Genomic DNA, 21,168 nt, shown 5'->3' on the forward strand with positions numbered 1-21,168 from the left:
TGCATACTTAGAAAATCCATCTGTACATGTCAGTAAGTGTCTCACATTATCGTTACTAATGTGTCTGTCATCACTATAACTGCATGTGTACAATGTGGAAATTGATGTTATGTAACGATGATACAAAAACAATATCAGAACATAATTTGATTCAGCAAATCCTATTTATTAACAACTATTAGTGTAAATAAAACATTCTGTCATCTTTTAATAGCAAAACACATTAAAGCAGACGTGTGTCCAAACCTCCTCCACTAACACATCCGTTTCTATGGTGCTGTCATCAGCTCGAGGCACAGCCGCACCCTTACTAACTCCATCAGGCACATTTAAGTCACTACAATCTTTTCATAATCCCCCATCGTTCAAGAGTCAGGTATCTCTGAAGATTTCCAGAGTACTTTTTCACACACATCCAAGTCATGTAGTTGCAGTACCTCGACCGCAGCATTGTCCAACTCATTCTGAGTCGCTTGTCTGATGGATCCTGTGTTCTGCTGTTTTAACCAGTCCAGCTGGTGCTGGAGGACCGAACACTGGTGATGGACTGCACTGTGCTGAGACAGATTTTGTGTTATAGGCTTCATGTTATGGACGCACAGTGTGAGCACTCAGGTCGCATCAGAGCATCGGGCCGTATAGTGTGAGACCCTGCATCGTGACCTACAAACTTCTAACCCCTGTGATTCACTCATACAGAGTCAAACATGCTGAATATGAAGAGTAGTATCATTTAAACTCACATGATTATCAGCCATAAGAACAAATTCAGATTTATATTGATGTAAGGTATATAAATGTAAGTACAGTTTGAATCAGTGCAATATTATTTTCACACATCAATGGACCACTGAACTTCTCAGCTTCTAAAATGTAAAGCCTCATTTAGAAACTACACAAGTACATATAATGGTCAGGGATCAACATGAACCTGTCTTCTCTATTTGACTTTAATCAACTCTGCAGTGGCTCCAAGTCCAAGCCAAAGTCCAGCATAGAGCGGCTGAGTGAATGTGGTCTGGACTCTGTGGAGGAGAGTCATGGTTTCAGAGACGCTGTAGAAAGACAGAATACCTGCTCTGTGATCCAGGTACACTCCTACTCTGGAGGACCGAGGACCTGAGAGGACAGTGTGGACTTTGTTGTAGTAAAATATATAACTGTTTGTGTCACAACGTAATGCCCAAGATTTGCCATTGAATCCAAATCCACATTCACTGCCCCTCCCTGCTCTGCTGATATTCTTGTATGCAACTGCTACACCAACTCCTCCCCCTCTCCACTCCACCTCCCAGTAACAACGTCCAGTCAGACTCTCTCTACTCAGGACCTGATACCATCCAGTGAATCTGTCTGGATGATCAGAATAAGACTGTTGTTGGTTCATAAATGTTACTTTTCTGTTCCCCTCAGATAATAACAGACGTGTGTTTGCTGTGTTTGGATCCAGTGTGATTTCATGTGAATATTTTAAGAATCCAGCTCTGGTCTTTGGCTCTGCTGGTGACAGTAAAACATCCTCTTCAGTGACTGTCAGTGAGATGTTTGTCCATTCCTCTCTCAGGATGTCCTGTAGTTTATCTCTGGTCTCTGACACAGCTGCTGTCACATCCTCAAAGTAGCTCAGAGGACGAATATTGATGCTGGATGAGTGTGTAGACTCACTGAGTGCTGACAGTGAGGGGTAGTTGTGTAGAAACTGGTTGTGATCCTCTGTGTGTGAGAGCTGCTCCAGCTCGCCGTCTTTCCTCTTCAGCTCAGCGATCTCCTGCTCCAGCTTCTCCTGAAGCTCTTTGACTCGACTCACTTCAGTTTCCTGCTGGGATCTGACCTGCTGCTTCACATCAGAGCTTCTTTTCTGGATGAGACGGATCAGCTCAGTGAACATCTTCTCACTGTCCTCCACTGCTTTATCAGCAGAGCCATTGATGGCCTCCACCTCCTGTTGAAGCAGCTTCACATCTTTCTCTCGCTCCTGGATTCTCTGCTGGATGTTTAGTCGTCTCACCTCGAGCTCCTTCTGCTTCTCAGTCCTTTCTGCTGCAGCTGGGACTGTTTCATGGCCTTTATGTTCATCCACTGTGCAGAGATAACAGATACTCTGCTGATCAGTACGACAGAAAATCTTCATCACCTCATCATGACGAGAGCAGATGTTCTCCTGGAGCTTCTTGGAGGGGGCCACCAGCTTGTGTTTCTTTAATGGAGCTGCATCATAGTGAGGTTGGAGATGTTTCTCACAGTAAGAGGCTGGACAAGATAAACAGGACTTGATGGCTTTCAGCTTCCTCCCAGTACAGACATCACAGGCCACATCTTCAGGTCCAGCATAGCAGTGATCAGCTGGAGCAGCTTGGAGTCCAGTCTTCTTCAGCTGCTCCACTAAAGCTGCTAACATGGTGTTTTTCTCCAGGACAGGCCTCGGTGTGAAAGTCTTCCTGCACTGAGGGCAGCTGTGGATTCCCTTCCTGTCCTCTTCATCCCAGAAACCTTTAATACAGTTCCTGCAGTAGCTGTGTCCACAGGTTGTAGTCACCGGATCCTTCAGTAGATCCAAACAGATGGAACAAGAGAAGGTTTCTCGGTCCAGCTGAACTCCTTTCTGCGCCATTTCTCCTCTCAGTGTCAGTGACTGTGTGAGTTTCACTTCCTTATAACTGAAACTAGTCTGAGCTCTGATCTCAACAACATGTTTCTGCAGTGAATGGAGCCTGTCAGCTCTTACACGTCACCACATGTTGGTTACACCCATCTTCAAAGTGCAGATCTGAGGGGGAGGGAACGAGGAAACACGTGGACAGAGAGGAGGTGCTGTGTTTAAGAGCAGGAAGAAGAGGGAGGGTTATCAGGCTGTGCTTCACTCCAGGAAGAGGAGCAGTTAGAGAGTGAAACTGTGTGTTTAACCCTTTTATTTACTGCTTCTTCTATATAAATAATTTTTAAAAATCCAGCTTTAATGAACACTGGACAGAAACGTCTCAGGTAACAATAACTGTCAGAACAGCAGAGGCTGCTGACCAAATCAAAGCATATGTGGAGAGCAGGGTTAGGTTAGCAGACATATGCTGGTTGCTTTTATTTATTTATTTATTGCTTTTATAGGCAGTAATCGATGTTGCTGTAACAGGATGAGAACTAGATAAATGCCACTGCATTGCTTTGAACAGTCAGCAGAGTCTTTCCTTTTTCTTGCTTTTGGCCCAACGACTGATTGTAAAGCTCACATGTAAGTCTTCATGTTTTTAAATCAGATATTGGTTCTGTACATGTGACATTATGTTTTTTCATATCCTGAAACGTGCTGCTAAACAAACTGAGGCACTGTGCTATTTAAAGGTTGCAGGTTAGTGCAGGATAAACAGGTTAGTTTGCTGCAGAACAGTGTGTGACTGCTGCACAGTGGCTGTGGTTTCATGCTCAGAGTTTGATTACATCAAGTGTAGCAGAGATGAATTTGCAGTTAAGATTCACTGAATTTCACCTTCATACCAGCTGAATAGTGTCTAATAAAAAGAGCATAAACAGTTTACTGTCAGTGTAGAGGATGGAAAGCAGTTCAACTCATAAAACATCTGCTGACATCTGGTTGAATTCACTTGTGTAAATCCACAAAGAGCAGCAGGTCAGCTGATCACAGCCTGTCCATTCAGAAAATCTACTGGAGCTCTCAGCAGTAATTATACTGAGTTGTGAATGTTTTCCCCACACTGAGCTGTTGCAACTGATTTTAGGGTTCCTCCACCTGCTGAATCCACTTTAACCCCTGACTGCTCATTTTCCTGTTTAGAGACAAAGTGACCTTCTACTATGTAGGCAACAAAAAATAGAGCCTTTTTCCTAGTGTAAGTCCAGAAACTCACCTCAGACATGTTGTTCTTTCCTCACTCCACAGCAATCCTGGAGAAACGCCCCTCTCTGTAGCTTTGCTTCAGCATTTAATAGTGAGTGAGTCCTGCTCCCATGTCATTCCCTCCATGTCTCGCCTCGACCTTCATGATCCCTGCTATAAATCAAGTTTTCATTCAAATCAAACAAACATGTACTGAGTCAGCTTTTGGCTCCAACCTCTTTACACCGGCTGCTTGGCCTTGACAGCACAAGGTCCTGGACCACGTTTACACGTCTTCATAAGTTAACAGATGTGAAGTATTTTCACATACGGCCCTTAAAGCTTCTGTTAAAACGTTCCACAAAACTTGGTTTAATCAATGTGTGATGTTAAACTGAACCATCAGCTGATGGAAATGTTTATTATTAAACTCCTCGCCTTCATCTATTTGAAGTTTAACAGGTACACGTCCTTCACTCAGAACATCCTCAAAAGCAGATGCAACAGATGCTGCTGCCTTGGTTTGAAGACACCTGCATGCATACTTGGAAAATCCATCTGTACATGTCAGTAAGTGTCTCACATCATCATTATCTGCTCAATATTCACCCATATCAGCCAAATCAGCCTCAAACTGTTTGTCAGTTCCACTAATCAAAACTCTGTTTCTGGGGAAAAGTCTACTTGCTGGTTAATAACAAAGAAATAAACTGTTGGTAGATCCACTTTTTACAACGAATCATCCATCAATAAAAATCTAACTCAGTTCCAAAACAACAAATTCAACATTCATATAAAAAATCCAGCCCAGCAGGGATCAAACAGCTGATCAAACACCAGGGTTGGACACAGACTTTCTAATCTGACATCACAAAGGTATTCTGAAGCTGTAAATCTAATTAAAAACTCCCCAAAACTACTAAGAGAAAACCCTTAAAAGGTTCAATGATAGAAGGAAAATCCTTTACATGTAAAATCAACAGAGGTTCCTGATAAACAGACTAATAAATGAAGAATAACTGAACAGTTTCTGTGTCATGAGTGAAATTTCAGTGAGTATGAATCATCTCCAGGAAGTAAAAAGGGTTGGAGCTCAGCATCAGTCAGAAGAGGAAGATGAGGTGATGAAGAAGAGAGCGTTCAGTGGAAAAAGGCCAGTGAGTTCATGTAAATGCTGCTTCTGCTGTAAGAATCAGACCTAAAAGTGAACAAATGCTTCATGATTCTCATTTCTATCCATCATTTTGAACACTGACTATAAATGTGTTCACTTCATTATTGTGTGATTTGGCTTCTTCACGTGTCTCCTTCAGTGCAAATAAAGGACTGTTAGAGTGTGTGCTGTGTGTTTGTCTGAAGCATGACAATCCTTTCCAACAAGTATTTCCAGCTGTTTGTCTCCACTCTGCACTTTAGTCTTTCTTCTTGTCATGTCTATATTTGTCCACCAGGTGTCTCCCTCAGCTCATTTTCTCCAAATCAGAAGCTTCAGATTTGTGGAGACGCTCTGCCTGCCAGACACAGCTCAGGGCAAGAAACATGTCTATCCTCCACAACATACAGGCCTGTGTTATTTAGTTCAACAGTCCCCAACCTTTTTGTGTGTCACCGACCGGCTATTAAGGTGTTGTTGATAAATACAACAAAATAAAACCAGTATCAGTACAAAAAATGTTTTCTTCTCTTGCTGCCTGGTCTGTCTGGGGCCCGGGGGTTGGGGAACACTGATTTGGTTTTTTATATTTAAATGTATAAATAAGTGAGTGTGATCAAGCTTTTCATCTCAAAAAGACATTAAATGTCATCACTGTAGATACAATAATAATAATAATAATAATAATGATAATATAATATCAAAAACCTCAAGGATTAATTTTTTTGTTGCATTTTAAAAGTTCAAACCTCAAAGACATTAAGTTTACAGTCATATATGATCAAGAAAACCAACAATCTTCACATTTCAGAAACTGGAACCAGCTTTAAATGTGACTAAAATAATGATAAAACAATCAATTCTCTAATCATTGACTAACTGATGAATCACTGCAGCTCCAATATATTGTTGCATTTGACAACCCACTACAGCAACTACAGAATAAAAGCACTAACCAGACTGATGACAGATTTCAAACATGCTGAATATGAAGAGTAGTATCATTTAAACTCACATGATTATCAGCCATAAGAACAAATTCAGATTTATATTGATGTAAGGTATATAAATGTAAGTACAGTTTGAATCAGTGCAATATTATTTTCACACATCAATGGACCACTGAACTTCTCAGCTTCTAAAATGTAAAGCCTCATTTAGAAACTACACAAGTACATATAATGGTCAGGGATCAACATGAACCTGTCTTCTCTGTTTGACTTTAATCAACTCTGCAGTGTCTCCAAGTCCACAAAGATAAAGTCCAGCATAGAGCGGCTGAGTGAATGTGGTCTGGACTCTGTGGAGGAGAGTCATGGTTTCAGAGACGCTGTAGAAAGACAGAATACCTGCTCTGTGATCCAGGTACACTCCTACTCTGGAGGACTGAGGACCTGAGAGGACAGTTTGGACTTTGTTGTGCCAAAATTTAAAACTGTTTGTGTAACAATCTAATGCCCAAGATTTGTCATTGAATCCAAATAAACATTCATCGCCCCCCCCTGCTCTGCTGATATTCTTGTATGTGACTGCTGTCTGAGGAGGGTGCACAGTATCCTGCGGGACCAACATCACCCTGCGCGCCACCTTTTCCATCTGCTGCCCTCAGGGAGAAGGTACAGGTCTATACAGGCCAGAACATCCAGACTGGCCAACAGCCTGTATCCACAGGCTGTGAGGCTCCTGAACTCTCTGCCCCCCTCTCACGGACAATAACCATATCCAACTTCTTAATAGCAATGAACTGGTCTGCATTGGTGCATCATATCTTTATTCTCTTCCCCCTCCTGCCCCCCCCCCTTTCTTAAATAGATAACTATCATATCTGATATCATATCTCACAGTACAATAATATTGAATGGGTTGCATTGTTGTATTTTGTCATGTTTCTCAGGTCTTTGTCTGAATTTCTACGAACATTATTGCTAAGGATTGTCTTTTTGCATTGGAGTCACACTGGGTTAAATATGTACACTTGGGTTTTAAGGGGTATTTATTATTTTCTTCTTTTTTTTGGGTTGTATGGAAGCCCCAAACGCAATTTCATTGTTCTTGACAATGACAATAAATAAATAAATACTAAATACTAATACATAAACTGCTCTCCCTCCTCCTCTCCCTCCTCCTCTCCCTCCTCCCCCCAGTAACTCTCTCTACTCACGACATAAGGCCACACAATGAATCTGTCTGGATGATCAGAATAAGACTGTTGTTGTTCCATAAATGGATCTGAATATTCTAAGAATCCAGCTCCGGTCTTTGGCTCTGCTGGTGACAGTAAAACATCCTCTTCAGTGACTGTCAGTGAGATGTTTGTCCATTCCTCTCTCAGAATGTCCTGTAGTTTATCTCTGGTCTCTGACACAGCTGCTGTCACATCCTCAAAGTAGCTCAGAGGACGAATATTGATGCTGGATGAGTGTGTAGACTCACTGAGTGCTGACAGTGAGGGGTAGTTGTGTAGAAACTGGTTGTGATCCTCTGTGTGTGAGAGCTGCTCCAGCTCGCCGTCTTTCCTCTTCAGCTCAGCGATCTCCTGCTCCAGCTTCTCCTGAAGCTCTTTGACTCGACTCACTTCAGTTTCCTGCTGGGATCTGACCTGCTGCTTCACATCAGAGCTTCTTTTCTGGAGGAGACGGATCAGCTCAGTGAACATCTTCTCACTGTCCTCCACTGCTTTATCAGCAGAGCCATTGATGGCCTCCACCTCCTGTTGAAGCAGCTTCACATCTTTCTCTCGCTCCTGGATTCTCTGCTGGATGTTTAGTCGTCTCACCTCGAGCTCCTTCTGCTTCTCAGTCCTTTCTGCTGCAGCTGGGACTGTTTCATGGCCTTTATGTTCATCCATCGTGCAGAGATAACAGATACTCTGCTGATCAGTACGACAGAAAATCTTCATCACCTCATCATGACGAGAGCAGATGTTGTCCTGGAGCTTCTTGGAGGGGGCCACCAGCTTGTGTTTCTTTAATGGAGCTGCATCATAGTGAGGTTGGAGGTGTTTCTCACAGTAAGAGGCCAGACAGACTAAACAGGACTTGATGGCTTTCAGCTTCCTCCCAGTGCAGACATCACAGGCCACATCTTCAGGTCCAGCATAGCAGTGATCAGCTGGAGCAGCTTGGAGTCCAGTCTTCTTCAGCTGCTCCACTAAAGCTGCTAACATGGTGTTTTTCTCCAGGACAGGCCTCGGTGTGAAAGTCTTCCTGCACTGAGGGCAGCTGTGGATTCCCTTCCTGTCCTCTTCATCCCAGAAACCTTTAATACAGTTCCTGCAGTAGCTGTGTCCACAGGCTGTAGCCACCGGATCCTTCAGTAGATCCAAACAGATTGAACAAGAGAAGGTTTCTCGGTCCAGCTGAACTCCTTTCTGTGCCATTTCTCCTCTCAGTGTCAGTGACTGTGTGAGTTTCACTTCCTTATAACTGAAACTAGTCTGAGCTCTGATCTCAACAACATGTTTCTGCAGTGAATGGAGCCTGTCAGCTCTTACACGTCACCACATGTTGGTTACACCCATCTTCAAAGTGCAGATCTGAAGGGGAGGGAACGAGGAAACACGTGGACAGAGAGGAGGAGCTGTGTTTAAGAGCAGGAAGAAGAGGGAGGTTATCAGGCTGTGCTTCACTCCAGGAAGAGGAGCAGTATTAGATTATTCTGTTATTATATGTTACCTTATATATGTAATCAAAGTAGTTGAATTAGAATACTGCTGTAGATCATATTATACCCTTTAATATAGAGTGTGTGAGCTGTATGTAGTTTAGTTCTCATTATACTTTTGAGTTAACAGAACATATTCACATATTAGTTCATTAGATAAATGTGCATCACTCTGTATCCTTGATCTGCTGGGAATGTGTTACACTGTTTTCTTGACATGCTTAATTGTTGAATCATGAAGAGAAGGTTGTAAGCAGGAGACTCTGTGTCTAAAGACAGGGGAGATAGACAGACCACATTCCACACCCCCACCTTACAGAAAGCAGAGAAACAACTGCCGAGGTCATAACTTAGGCGCTGTAACAGAGAAAAAATGTGATGTTTTGGCTTTTACGACTAGCTGGGGGCCACTAGAGACTATAAAAAGCTGAGCAACCCGTCACCATTTTGAGACATGTGCCTGACCCTCTGGTAGCATCTCTCCCGTCCGGACGTTGTAATGCTCTGACTGTTGAATTGTATGGAAATAAATGATTGTTGATTGAGCATTGATACACCGAGTATTGTCCTTCCTTCAGCCCAAAGATTCGAAGAATTGGGAGATTTCAACAGCAGTTAGAGAGTGAAACTGTGTGTTTAACCATTTTTTTATTTACTGCTTCTTCTATATAAATAATTTTTAAAAATCCAGCTTTAATGAACACTGGACAGAAACGTCTCAGGTAACAATAACCGTCAGAACAGCAGAGGCTGCTGACCTAATCAAAGCATATGTGGAGAGCAGGGTTAGGTTAGCAGACATATGCTGGTTGCTTTTATTTATTTATTTATTGCTTTTATAGGCAGTAATCAATGTTGCTGTAACAGGATGAGAACTAGATAAATGCCACTGCATTGCTTTGAACAGTCAGCAGAGTCTGCACATATAATTACAGATATTCCTGCAAAAAGTTAATTACTCAAAAGAATCTTGCATTTTAGTTTTGCATTTATAACAGCTGCTGCAACAGAAATAACCATGTTCTTTACATTAAAATAGCAACAAACCTTTCTGGAACAACTTTCAAGGTTCATGGTGAAGACAAAGATCTAATGACATGAAGACTCCAGTGAAACTTAAAGTATTAGGAACCAGTTTTAATGCGTGACCAACACATTTCCCCCTGTGGCCTTCACCAGGGTCATTGCAAAATACCCTTGTGATTGTGAAAAGACTACTGGTCAAGTCAAAAAGGAGTGTATGGTAAAATGACCAATGACCATGTGACAAGATCAAGCAAGCATTTTTCTGATGTGTTCACCGCTCAATGGTTTGTTGTCATATTGAACAAAATATTAGGTTCTCTTTGTATATTACACTCAGGCATCAGGAAAGAGTGGTAACTAGTTCATAGTTTTTAGCTAATGACATGTCAATCACAAGACATTGCTCAGAAAACGTGCAGATTCTCAGCTAGATCCACCTTCCACTCTTTACTTACAGTTTCACAACAGCAAACAAACACACAAATAAGTTGAAGTAATTGTTTCCTGTATGACTTCACTGGTCTCGCATCAGTAAGGACTTTTGCTCCTTGTTGCTTGAGTTCATTGAGGTGGTGAGCATACATTTATCCCCAGACATGTCCATGTACACAAACATTAAACAACTTCTTTCTGACTTGTTTCACACTTTTGCACCACTTCAGAGGAATCCCCTTAACCTCAAATCACTGTTTTCTTAAGGTATGACTTACCTTCACAGCTGTGTGGATTACGCATCATGTCACAGAAGGTCCACAAGCATAGATGCACGTGTGTGTTCATGTCTGTAAGCTATTATTGTTTCATCTCACTGAAAGCACAAATGCCATCCTCTCTCTCTCTATTTTTATATGAGGATGGGGTGGACAAAATAACAGGAACACCTCACAACAGTGATGGAGCTGAGTTGCAAAGCTGCCTGAGCTGCATTAGAGACTGCGCTGGTGTTATTCACCTATAACGTGCTACAGTTCGTGCTTCCCTGTGTGTGTCGCTTACAAGAAGGTCAACAAACACACCGCAGTGCTGCAGGCAGAACATACATAATCAATCAGCCCTCAGTGCAAGCTACAAAAATAAAATATGGGACACACACACACACACACACACACACACACACACACACACACACACACACACACACACACACACACACACACATTCTCTTTTAATAGGAAGCTACAGATATCAGAGCAGGCTGCTGTGTGTGTGTGTGTGTGTGTGTGTGTGTGTGTGTGTGTGTGTGTGAGGGATTAAAACACCTAATAAAGTCAGGGAAAAGCTCTCAGACTCGCAGACGGTAAAATTCAACATCAAAACATCCGGCTGGGACTCATTAAACTGTGAGGGTTTGTAGGAGATGCAGCGCGCGCACACACACACACACACACACAGAGTCATGTTTTCATATCCTTCCCTAGATGTTTATCCTAACACTAACCCAGTGCTTCCCAAAAACGGTGCCGTGGCACACAGGTGTGCCGTAGAAGATTATCTGGTTTCACCTGATTAGTACTCCAAGTGACCGCAGTGAGTAACAGGCAGAACAATTACATTCTCTTCCACTAGAGGGCGGTACAACCACCTGTTCTAATTAAGTTGGTTGTCAAACAGAAGAAGATATTACATAATAGTCATGCTGTCAGAACACAGCACATAATAGCAATAGATAAATATTTGAAGAGAAAAAGCAGTCAGTCTGGGTCCTGGAGAAAATTCCAGCCCACATGAAGGCCGTCATGAGTGATGGTCAGAAGAAAGCAAAAAAGGTATACTGGGACAAACTGAGCCTATTTTGCTAAGATAAATGATCAAAATGCTTTTTGAGACATTTTTGTTTGGTGATGCGCTGTTTGATTTTTCTAATGTGAAATATGTGCTGTGGCTCCAAAAGGTTGGGAAACACTGGTCTAACCTATTTTCTGTGCCCATAAGGGCTGTTGGTCCCCACAAGTATGGTAAACTTCCAATTCTTGGTCCCCACACAGGTATGTAAACATGGTACACACACACACACACTTTTTCCTAGGGGTACATGTGTGTGCATTTAGCCGTATTACTATTTTAGTGGGGACGTTTCTATGTCGTCACCCTTTGGGGACAGAAAAACAGGCCCCTGTAATATAAATCATTAAATCATAGGATGGAGCCTGAGTTTAACTCTGTCTTTTAGTAGATCTCCAACTTTAATTTGTCATGTAAATATCACAGAATTCAGTCTTAAGGCGACTAATTAGTTGCTTTAATTATCTGGATACAAATTATAGCACTATGTTGGGCTGGTGTTCTGACTCCAGAGTGGATAAGCAGAAGATGGATAGATGACTTCTTCAGTCTCAGCTGAAGCCTCCACGGCTTTTCATTTGCTTTCTTTTATTTACCTTTTCCTTACTTTGCATCCTATTCTGTTTTATAACCTCTTTGTCCTTATTTACTTTATTTTTCCTCTTTTGTTTCTTTTTATCCTTCACATTAATGTACTTTTGTTTCTTCATCTTATTCCACTTTCCTTTGTCTTCGGTGTTTCCATCATTCCTGCTTCCACCTTCATTTACTTAGCTTGTCTTCATGTGTTTTTCTCTTTGCTTTATTTCCTTCCTCACTTGTCCTTCCCTATATTTCATTTGTTTCTCCTCTTTGAATTGTTTTTCTTTCCTTCATCTTTCTTTTGTATCCTAATCAATGTTTTCCTTCCTTCCATTTCTGCCTCTTCTGTTTCCTCTTCCCCTCTGCCACTTTCCTCCCTTCGTCTTTTCTTCTTTCCCATCTTTGGTCTTTCTGGTTCATTTTTTTCACTCTTCAGCTGTTTTTGCTCTCTTTGTTTGGGATTTTGCAGTCGTCTGCCTGTTGTTGTGTCGGCTGGCGGTACGTTATCAGGCTACTACAAACACACATCAAACTCTACACACACTTTCACGCTGCACCTTTCATTTCCAGCAGGTTGTAAAAATAGAAAGCCCATAAAATCTGACTCTTTCATGTCGGAGCATCAGGCAGGAAGAAAACCATCCACATGTGCAGAGCACTGATGAGCAGCAGCACGGACCTGCTGCACAGCTTAGATTTAATTCATTAGTTTTATCAATGAAGCTCAGAGAAAAGGAAAAAAAAACACCTACATGCTTCAGTTTTCCTCGTACGGGGTGTTGCAGCCAGTTCTGGTTGCATAATATTATCTGCTCTCCTACAAACTCCCACATACTGAAGCAGAAAGCTCGGTGCGAGGCTCAGACAGGAGATGTGTGGGAAGACAGAGATTCAAAGTCAGAGTTCGTCTCATCCTGGTTGAGAATAAATAAGCTTCCTTTAAACGGATTCTGAGTGTAGTAGAGTCTACTCCAAGACGCTGCTAAAATAAACTCGACTCATTAAAGTCTGGGTTTCCGCTGCTTTAATGAAGCGCAGTTTCTACATTCCTCCACGGAGATCAGATTCAGTCTCGTACCAGTGAAGTTGGTCCGAAAAACCTCAAGCTGACGTTAGAGCTCGCTACATTACCAAGTTCAACGTGGCTTTACGTTCACTTCCATCTGTCAGTCTCTTCTCCTTCCTTTCTCATATTTTTCCTTTTACTCTCTTCTTTCATCTTTTCCTTCCTTTCTTCCTCCTCTCCCATCTTTTCCCTTCCTACCTTCCTCCATCCCTCCTCCCCCATCTTTTCCTTCCTCCTTTCCTTCTCTCCCTCCTCTCCTTGTCCCCCTTCTAGCCAGTTTCTTTTCCTCTTGTTGAATATGAGCGTTTGCAGTAAACAAACATTAAAATGACCAAGGAAGGAAGGAAGAGAACGATGTGTGCTTGTCAGCATTCAGCTCACCTGTAAATTTCAAGTGACGACTTCATTGAGGTCGTATGAGCCATTCTTTTACTTTGGTAAACCAGAGTTTACCTCAAAGCAGCTCTGTGTACACGGCATTTGGCCGTCTTTGTGAGGACATTCATCAACATCAGTGGGTTTCCCCGTGTATTTAGGAAGTACTACTAAGTGCTTAACTAAAACTCTGACCACAGCCTCATTTAAAGTGGTTTTTGTTTTTTGTTTTTTAAATTATTTGGTTTCAGTGGCAGACACCTTCAGCTCACTCATGTTTGGACATTTGGTGCTCTCCTCTTTATGATCAGCTGCAGGTGAAACGTTTAGAGGACATCTGTAAATTGCAGACACATAACCTGCAGTGTTAATACAACACAGGTGTGCATCAAGAGTGAAATCCAACTACCATAAAACTGAGTTACAAATTCTTCTGGGTCACTTTGGTTTGAGTTTTTCATAATAAAAGTCAAAGGAGCTGTAAGAAAAGCAGCAGAAAACTCCCATCACATTTCAAAAGCAATGTTTAAAACACAAAAGACAAGCAGTCAGCACTTTATAAAACTCATCTTTATTGATTCAGAGTCATCCCTCCATCCACGACAATATTTTCTCTGCTGTGTTCTTATAAAAAGCTGAATATGTACATCCTCTTGTATTTACATTATTTTACATGATTACATCGTCAGAGAGCCTCACACCTGCAAAAAGGTCAACTCTCCTGCCTGAAACGTATCACCTGTTGTCAGGGGAAATGAACAATAGAGCAACTTGCTCGTGGGTTGTTGCCTGGCAACAGCAGCTTATCGGATTAATATCGGTAAAGAGGAATTGTTTTTAATTATTTATCTTATTTTTCTAAATATTTCACAAGCTTAGAAAAACATGCGGAGTGACCCCATGTGCTGCGGCAGTGGGTGGGGAAAAACACAAATTAAAAAAGTAATGGAACATATAATGTAGTGCAATGCAAGTTTCTAATGTGAAGTCGTGACGAAAGTACAAACTAATAACAATAAAGTCGATGCACGTGAAAGAGTTTTTGTGCACTTTACATAAACACACAGTCTGAGGAAAGTTTAACAACAAAAACTGTAGCTAACACTAGGCTGCTAAACATCTCCTCATCAATCAGCTTAGTCCTGCACAAGAAGGTGAGAGGGAAAAATGATACAAAATACAGGGTGGAAAAATGTCCTAAAAAATATACACAAACCACTGATCAGACTTAATGCTGATTATCTGATAAATCATAGAAAGACATCAAAAGGTGGCTGGAAAACATAATGTGGAGAGCAGACTCAGAGCATAAATGTGGCTCTTTAAAACCTGCTTTGTTCTCTAATGAGAAACAAAACAGGTTTTATTTTATGTCTGTAATATGACTTAAAGTAAAAGCACATAATTACTTAGGTATAAAAATATTTTATCCATGGAGGCAGAAAATGTTCACCGAGGTCATGTGAAGTGTTCAAGGGTCGTTTTCACTTTTCTCTTCTTTATTTTAAAAACTGTGTTAATGCTAATGTTAGCAGCTATGTGTAAAGGCAGGAGAGGCCCCAGTCATTCAGGTCTTAGAGAGTGGTGTGCGATTCCGTGGCAACTACTGGTCGCTATGGAAAAATGTGTATTCCCAGACTCGTTGGAGAGTAGTTTCTAGCAACTGCCTGTAGTTTGCAAGGAAGGCGTCGCCTTGTCTGCAAACATCACCAACTATGCAGCTGTTAAACTGAGAAGCACAACACAAACTGGAAACAGAGATAGTTCACCTTCGAAATAAAAGTTGAACCTTTTGAAATGTACGTAGTAAGAAGCAAATTTTCTGTTTTGTGTTGGGGAGCAGTTGGCTAGTGTTTGCAGACAAGTTGGCAACTTCCAAGCGAACTACGGGTGACCACAACAATTTGCTAGCAACACAGTCACAAGGTGGTGCAGCTCAGCCTTCGTGATCAATTTCACAACAGGTAAGTGGTTCATAACCTCTGCACAGCTGAATGAATGACAGGTGTGCAGAAGGAAGAAAAATGATACATATAATAAAATAGTACCTAGCAGCAGTCAGCAATCACTTAGCAACCAGTCAGGGGAATATGCAATTTCCCCTAGCAACCAGAGGTTTCCATAGTATCAACAACTGCTCTCTAAGCCTGCGTGACCGAAGCCTAAGCTTTTAAAACATTCAAGACTCTCTCATTAATACTGAGCAGAAAAAAGGCCTCTCTCACACACAGAATGAGTTTAACAGCAACAATAACTCCGTACTTACAAAAGCTCGTGTGTGCAGCCCCCACCCCCTCCAGCCCTGACGAAGAGTAAATAACCACAACCCTGAAACTGAAGGCGCTAAATGGAAGTCAGCCACCTTTTGAACTGTTAACTCCTGTGCTTTCCCCACTTTAATACTTCAGTGTCTCAACAGAAACAGGCTAATGCCAGAGCTGAGCAGCAGCCGGTGCCACCCCTTTGAAAATGTTTAGGTTTTTGGCAGAAAGTTGTTGCACTACAAGTAAAACTGCGGCATAAATCATTTGGACATGTGCGTCTGCGAGTGATTTAGCGTGCAGTAAACCAGAGTAATCGCCTTTCTCTCTTTAAAATAATGTTTCTGTAGAGCTTGACAAAGTTTCCAGTGTTACAACCACTGCAGATGTGAGGCTCTGCCTGTGGCCAACATGTTTCGAGGGTTTAGTCTTCCCTCTTTTTAATGATGGGAAAAGAAGCTTTAATTCCCGAATTTCACCGTTTCCAACGAATCCCAAGCACCAAGCATGTAACTCTGCCGCAGGATCAAAACACGCTGTTTAGAGGCAACAGAGATGAAGAATTTGGCTCAGCTGCTGAGAATAAATGTGAAACAATGTGATGGTTTAAAAAAAAAATACTGACTAAATGTGAGGTTTGGTTTATATGCTGTGACATCACTCATCGCCGTTGCCTCTAAAAGTTGCCCGTGTCTCTCCAGCTGCCAAGATTTGGTACATTTGCATTGGTTAAACAGCATCTTTGACCGGAAGGTTTACAAAAACACGCCAACAGAAACAGACACTTTCTCTACACCTTTAACACAAAAGTGAGTATTCAAACAGAGATGCCTCGGGTGGTGTATGTCTGTGTCTGTGTGTGTGTACACAAATAGCTTCCCAGCGACACACCCCGACTGACACGACTGCTCCGCCTGTGTTTAGTCCGTTTAGCCACTCTGAGCTTCTCACTGTCCTATTAGGTCACGCTGGCCTACATATTAAAATCTTATTCAGGTCAAATCTGAAGCTGAGTGCAGCTCGCACGCAGGAGAGTCCCATTATTTCATGATAATGTCTTTTACTGACGATTCTCAAGGTCACCTTGATTAAACACTTGATAGCTTCAAATTTAAACCCAAACATATTTGAGCTCTGATTCTTTGAAATTAGAGCTTGAAATGTGGTAAACATATGTTTGACTTCCAGACGATTAAGCCCACAGACTGACAGTTTCCTCTCGTCGCACCCCGATGTTCACATTTCCAGGCTGAAGTGAAATTTGTCCATGAACTCGAGCACCTGTTGTGGACTCGAAAGTCCTTCTAGAAGCAAGTCTAGCAACTCAGCAGCCATTCTGGATCAAATCCAGGGAGTTACTCATTCCTCTGTATGAAAACATGTGAATGAGCGCCCGCTTGCTAACTTGATCTACAGGTAACTCACTTCCTCCTGATGACAGCCTCCTACACAAATACCTGCCCAGGACAAAAGATTCACTCATTCATCTTTCGCTCAACCAGCCACACCTGCATCTACCTGCAGCTCTTCCATGTGCTTTGCTCACCAGTCTGAAGGCGCTCGTAGGAGCGTTTCACTCTTTAGTCTGAACTGGTTTCACATGTTTATGTCAGACACAAAAGCACTCCACATCACTCTCCTCACATCCTGTAGAGCAGGGATGTCACATTATAGTGTTTCTGTTAGTTTTTAACAGATTAAAGATAAACATCGCCTTCCTGTATTCCCCTGATGGAGGTGCAGACACCACGTTGGCTCCTGAAGCAAAACCCTTCATTTCTCGTCCCAGTTCAATTATCGGTCCAAATCATACCACTCTGACTCCAAAGAAGGAAACATTGAGATCTGATAATGGTGTGCAACAGCATTATCAGATCTCAATAATAATGCTGCCCATAATGATGGGCAGACACCACCCTCACTGATGCACATCCAGTCATTTTGTTGTTTAAGGGGGATTGAAACAGTTTCAGGTCAGACAAGAGCTTCACAGGTTACTTCTAGCAGACGTGTTTCAGGGTATGAAGATATAAATCCTTGTTCTTGCTCGATGAACTTGGGCTCATGGATTATGCAATATTTAGATCATCTTTACAGAAGATTTCATGGCAGTTTCTTAATCTTAATTTTGTTAAAGTCTATATGGTTTGTTTATTTTTAGGTTGGTGCTAAATCATTTATCTGATAGGCTTTATTGTGAAGTACTACAAAATAAAAGTCATATTTGTACCGAATTTGACTTGCAAAAATAAAAGTCACTGAAGAGGATGTTTTACTGTCACCACCAGAGCCAAAGACCAGAGCTGGATTCTTAAAATATTCAAGTGAAATCACACTGGATCCAAACACAGCAAACACACATCTGTTATTATCTGAGGGGAACAGAAAAGCTATGTATACCAAAGAAGAACAATCCTATTCTGATCATCCAGACAGATTTACTGGATGGCTTCAGATCCTGAGTAAAGAGAGTCTGACTAGACGTTATTACTGGGAGGTGGAGTGGAGAGGAAAAGGAGTTGAAGTAGCAGTCACATACAAGAATATCCGAAGAGTAGGAAAATCAGACGTGTTTTTTTGGATTCAATCAAAAATCGTGGTCACTGAAGTGTTATATCAACAAATATGAATTTTGGCACAACAAAATCCAAACTGTCCTCTCAGGTCCTCGGTCCTCCAGAGTAGGAGTGTACCTGGATCACAGAGCAGGTATTCTGTCTTTCTACAGCGTCTCTAAAACCATGACTTTCCTCCACAGAGTCCAGACCACATTCACTCAGCCGCTCTATGCTGGACTTGATTTTTTGGATCATGAAGATACTGCAGAGTTCATTACACTGAAATAGACAGAAGCCACTGATGGACAATTGGTTAAAATGTGTGTTTTATTTTCCACTTTTTTTTGTCTACATCATTGTTGAGATGGGAGTTGCTGAGAGCTCACAGTTGTGCTGTTTTTACTTTGCACGGAGATCACCTGTCAGTCACACTGAATAGCTGTTCCTTTGACCTTTTGTTATCCGTTTTCTATATTTTCCTAACATTACGTTTATATGCCATTTAAATGTTGTTCTTGTACTAATTAAATGTTAAATATATCAAAAAGAAGTCAAAGTGGCACCAAAAAGTTATTTCCTGTTTTCTTTTAATAAAGCGCACACCCTCATCCCTAATGACCATTTTGTGCCACGCCCCAAAAACTGCTATAAAAACATTATATATTCATATTTTTTTCCACTTTAAATTAGCCAATCTTTTAAAACTACTTCTCCCTGAAATATTTATATAAAGTTTTAAATATATTTTAATTATTTATTTATTTTTAATCGTAGTTTAATTACATGAGCGCCCTGTTTTTTTAGCCCCAAAAAACAAAAAAACTAAATATTTTCAAAAAAACCCATTTGAAGTAATATTTGATTGTTATTATAATTAGGCCTTCAGATGGACCAAAGATTGGCACCAACATTCATTTTGACCTGCCATTATTTTTTTTTGCAGGAGCACATTAAAAAATGCATGCCTAAGGACAATTCCCCAAAAAGTGCAATAAAAATATTAAATATAAATTTTTTTTCACTTTAAATTGGTCAGTCTTTTAAAACTACTTCTCCCTGAAATATTCATATAAAGTTTTAATTATATTTTCGTTGTTTTAACCCTTTAAATCCCAGTTGTATTACATGAGCGCCCTGTTTTTCAGCCCCAAAAAACAGAAAAACTAAATATAAAAAACAAACAAACATTTGAAGTAAAATTTTATTGTTATTATAATTAGGCCTTTAGATGGACAAAAGATTGACACCAACATTCATTTCGATCCATTTTTAATTTTTTTTGCAGAAGCCAAAAATGGTCTCCAGGCGGCGCTGCTGCTCCAGCTCCCCGGGGAGGAGTGCCGCGGGTGTGTCTCGCGCAGCGCCGGGGCATATGGTTCGGTTTCCGTGTCTGCAGCACACACTTCCGCTACCACGTGAAAACAAATACGTCATTTCCTGTTGATTTAAAAAAAAAAAGCGCCATCAAACGATCCTAAGGGAAGGAAATGGTCCAGCCCGGTCAGCGGGCCGAGCTCCCGCTGCATGCGGGGAATGAGTGTGCCTTTTCCCGCGAGTGTGTCTCGAGCAGGCCGCTGGAAAGGGGTATTTCCGAGCAGGCGTCAAATGTGAAACAAGGGCGCCACCTGGTGGACAAATAAAAAAATTACAACTCTAAGGCCTCTAGTACAAAACGAAACCTAAGCTGGATTCATGACGATCCCTTTGACCGTAATTTTTTAGCCGTGAAAAATAGCGTTTATAATGGAAGTCAACGGGCACAAAATGACCACTAGGGGTATGGGTGTGGGGATTTTTGCTGCTCAGCCATTTTAGGCTGATTTAAGAAATTAACACTGAAATATTAAATCGGACAGAAAAAAAACTATCCTTTAACAAGTTTGGTTATATTCCACTGAACACAGTGGAAATGGCAGCCATTTAACACATGTAAGTGGCAACAAATGGCCCCAAGAAGGCAGGAAGGTTCAGTAAATTCAGAAGGTCATATTCATAATAAAAAATAACCTCAGTTTGTAAATGTCAAAACAATAAAAGTATTGTTTTGGGAGAATAAACTCACAGATCAAATGTTAGATACTGAAACATTATTTCAGTCCTTCCAAGATACAGAGTTATAATAAAAGTTTGCCAGTTATCTGTCCTGAGTCTGACCGCTCTTACATCTGTGTTCTTCATTAACGTCTTGTCTTCAGGCTTATAATTTGGCTGGTTTCTCTTAAATATTTGTGAACTAAAGACAGCTTCAACCCTCTGTGTGTTGACCGCACTGCATTTTCTTGTTAGTAATAGCAACACCATTGTAACGACAGAAATACTAATTAGTTAGATTACTAGTTACTGAAAAACATTTAACGCCATTATTCCCATTTGTGCGAATTTACAAAACATTATGTAAAGATTGCTGGTATTTTTGTGCCCTTAAAAAGTGGAAATAATGATGAGAGCTGAATGAATGATAGTGACACGCAGATCTCGTTTTCACTCGTCTGTATTGAGTGTTACAAAAACAACACAACCCAAACCATATTCTCTCTGCATGGATACACTCAGTCTCAGGACCACAGTTTCCAAACTAAGTTGCCCTGTTTTAACTTATGAGAGTATTTAGACGGTGCACAACTTGAACTGTAACATAAGGTAAATACACCTTTTTAACTCACATATGTTAGCTGACACATTCGCTGACTTTCAACAGTAATGAAATAATACTTTATGCGCTGTATATGTCTTTCAGTAGTTAACTTAAATACAGATAGTGGCAGAAAAACTGTCATTCAATAAGGCGGGACACCAGTGAAAGCTAGCTTAAACAGCAACGGAGTTCAGCTGAAACTTCTCAGCAAAAACTGTCCACAAGTCACCTCTTTCCT

General features: G+C 41.2%; 2 protein-coding genes across 2 annotated transcripts in view; one reads left to right on the plus strand and one right to left on the minus strand.

The window, feature by feature from the left end:
- Nucleotides 1–21,168, plus strand: part of LOC309699729 (uncharacterized protein) — a 34,916-nt gene that overhangs the window by 908 nt on the left and 12,840 nt on the right. The window lies entirely within an intron of this gene.
- Nucleotides 146–8,494, minus strand: LOC309698506 (E3 ubiquitin/ISG15 ligase TRIM25-like). Its single transcript, XM_082520999.1, has 2 exons — nucleotides 7,076–8,494; nucleotides 146–2,720 (listed from the first exon to the last, which is right to left on the minus strand). The coding sequence occupies exons 1-2, from the start codon at nucleotides 8,359–8,361 to the stop codon at nucleotides 941–943; spliced, it is 3,066 nt and encodes a 1,021-aa protein (XP_082377125.1). The 5' UTR covers nucleotides 8,362–8,494; the 3' UTR covers nucleotides 146–940.

The sequence above is a fragment of the Aulonocara stuartgranti genome, assembly GCF_965226115.1.
Source record: "Aulonocara stuartgranti genome assembly, chromosome: 3".
NCBI classification, from domain to species: Eukaryota; Metazoa; Chordata; class Actinopteri; order Cichliformes; family Cichlidae; genus Aulonocara; species Aulonocara stuartgranti.

Coding starts and splice junctions, on each gene's coding strand:
- LOC309698506 (XM_082520999.1), bottom strand. CDS start 8,361: ATGGCACAGAAAGGAGTTCAGCTGGACCGAGAAACCTTCTCTTGTTCA. Junction 2,721..7,075: donor GAGGAGGGAGAGCAGTTTAT/GTATTAGTATTT, acceptor GTGACGTGTAAG/AGCTGACAGGCTCCATTCAC.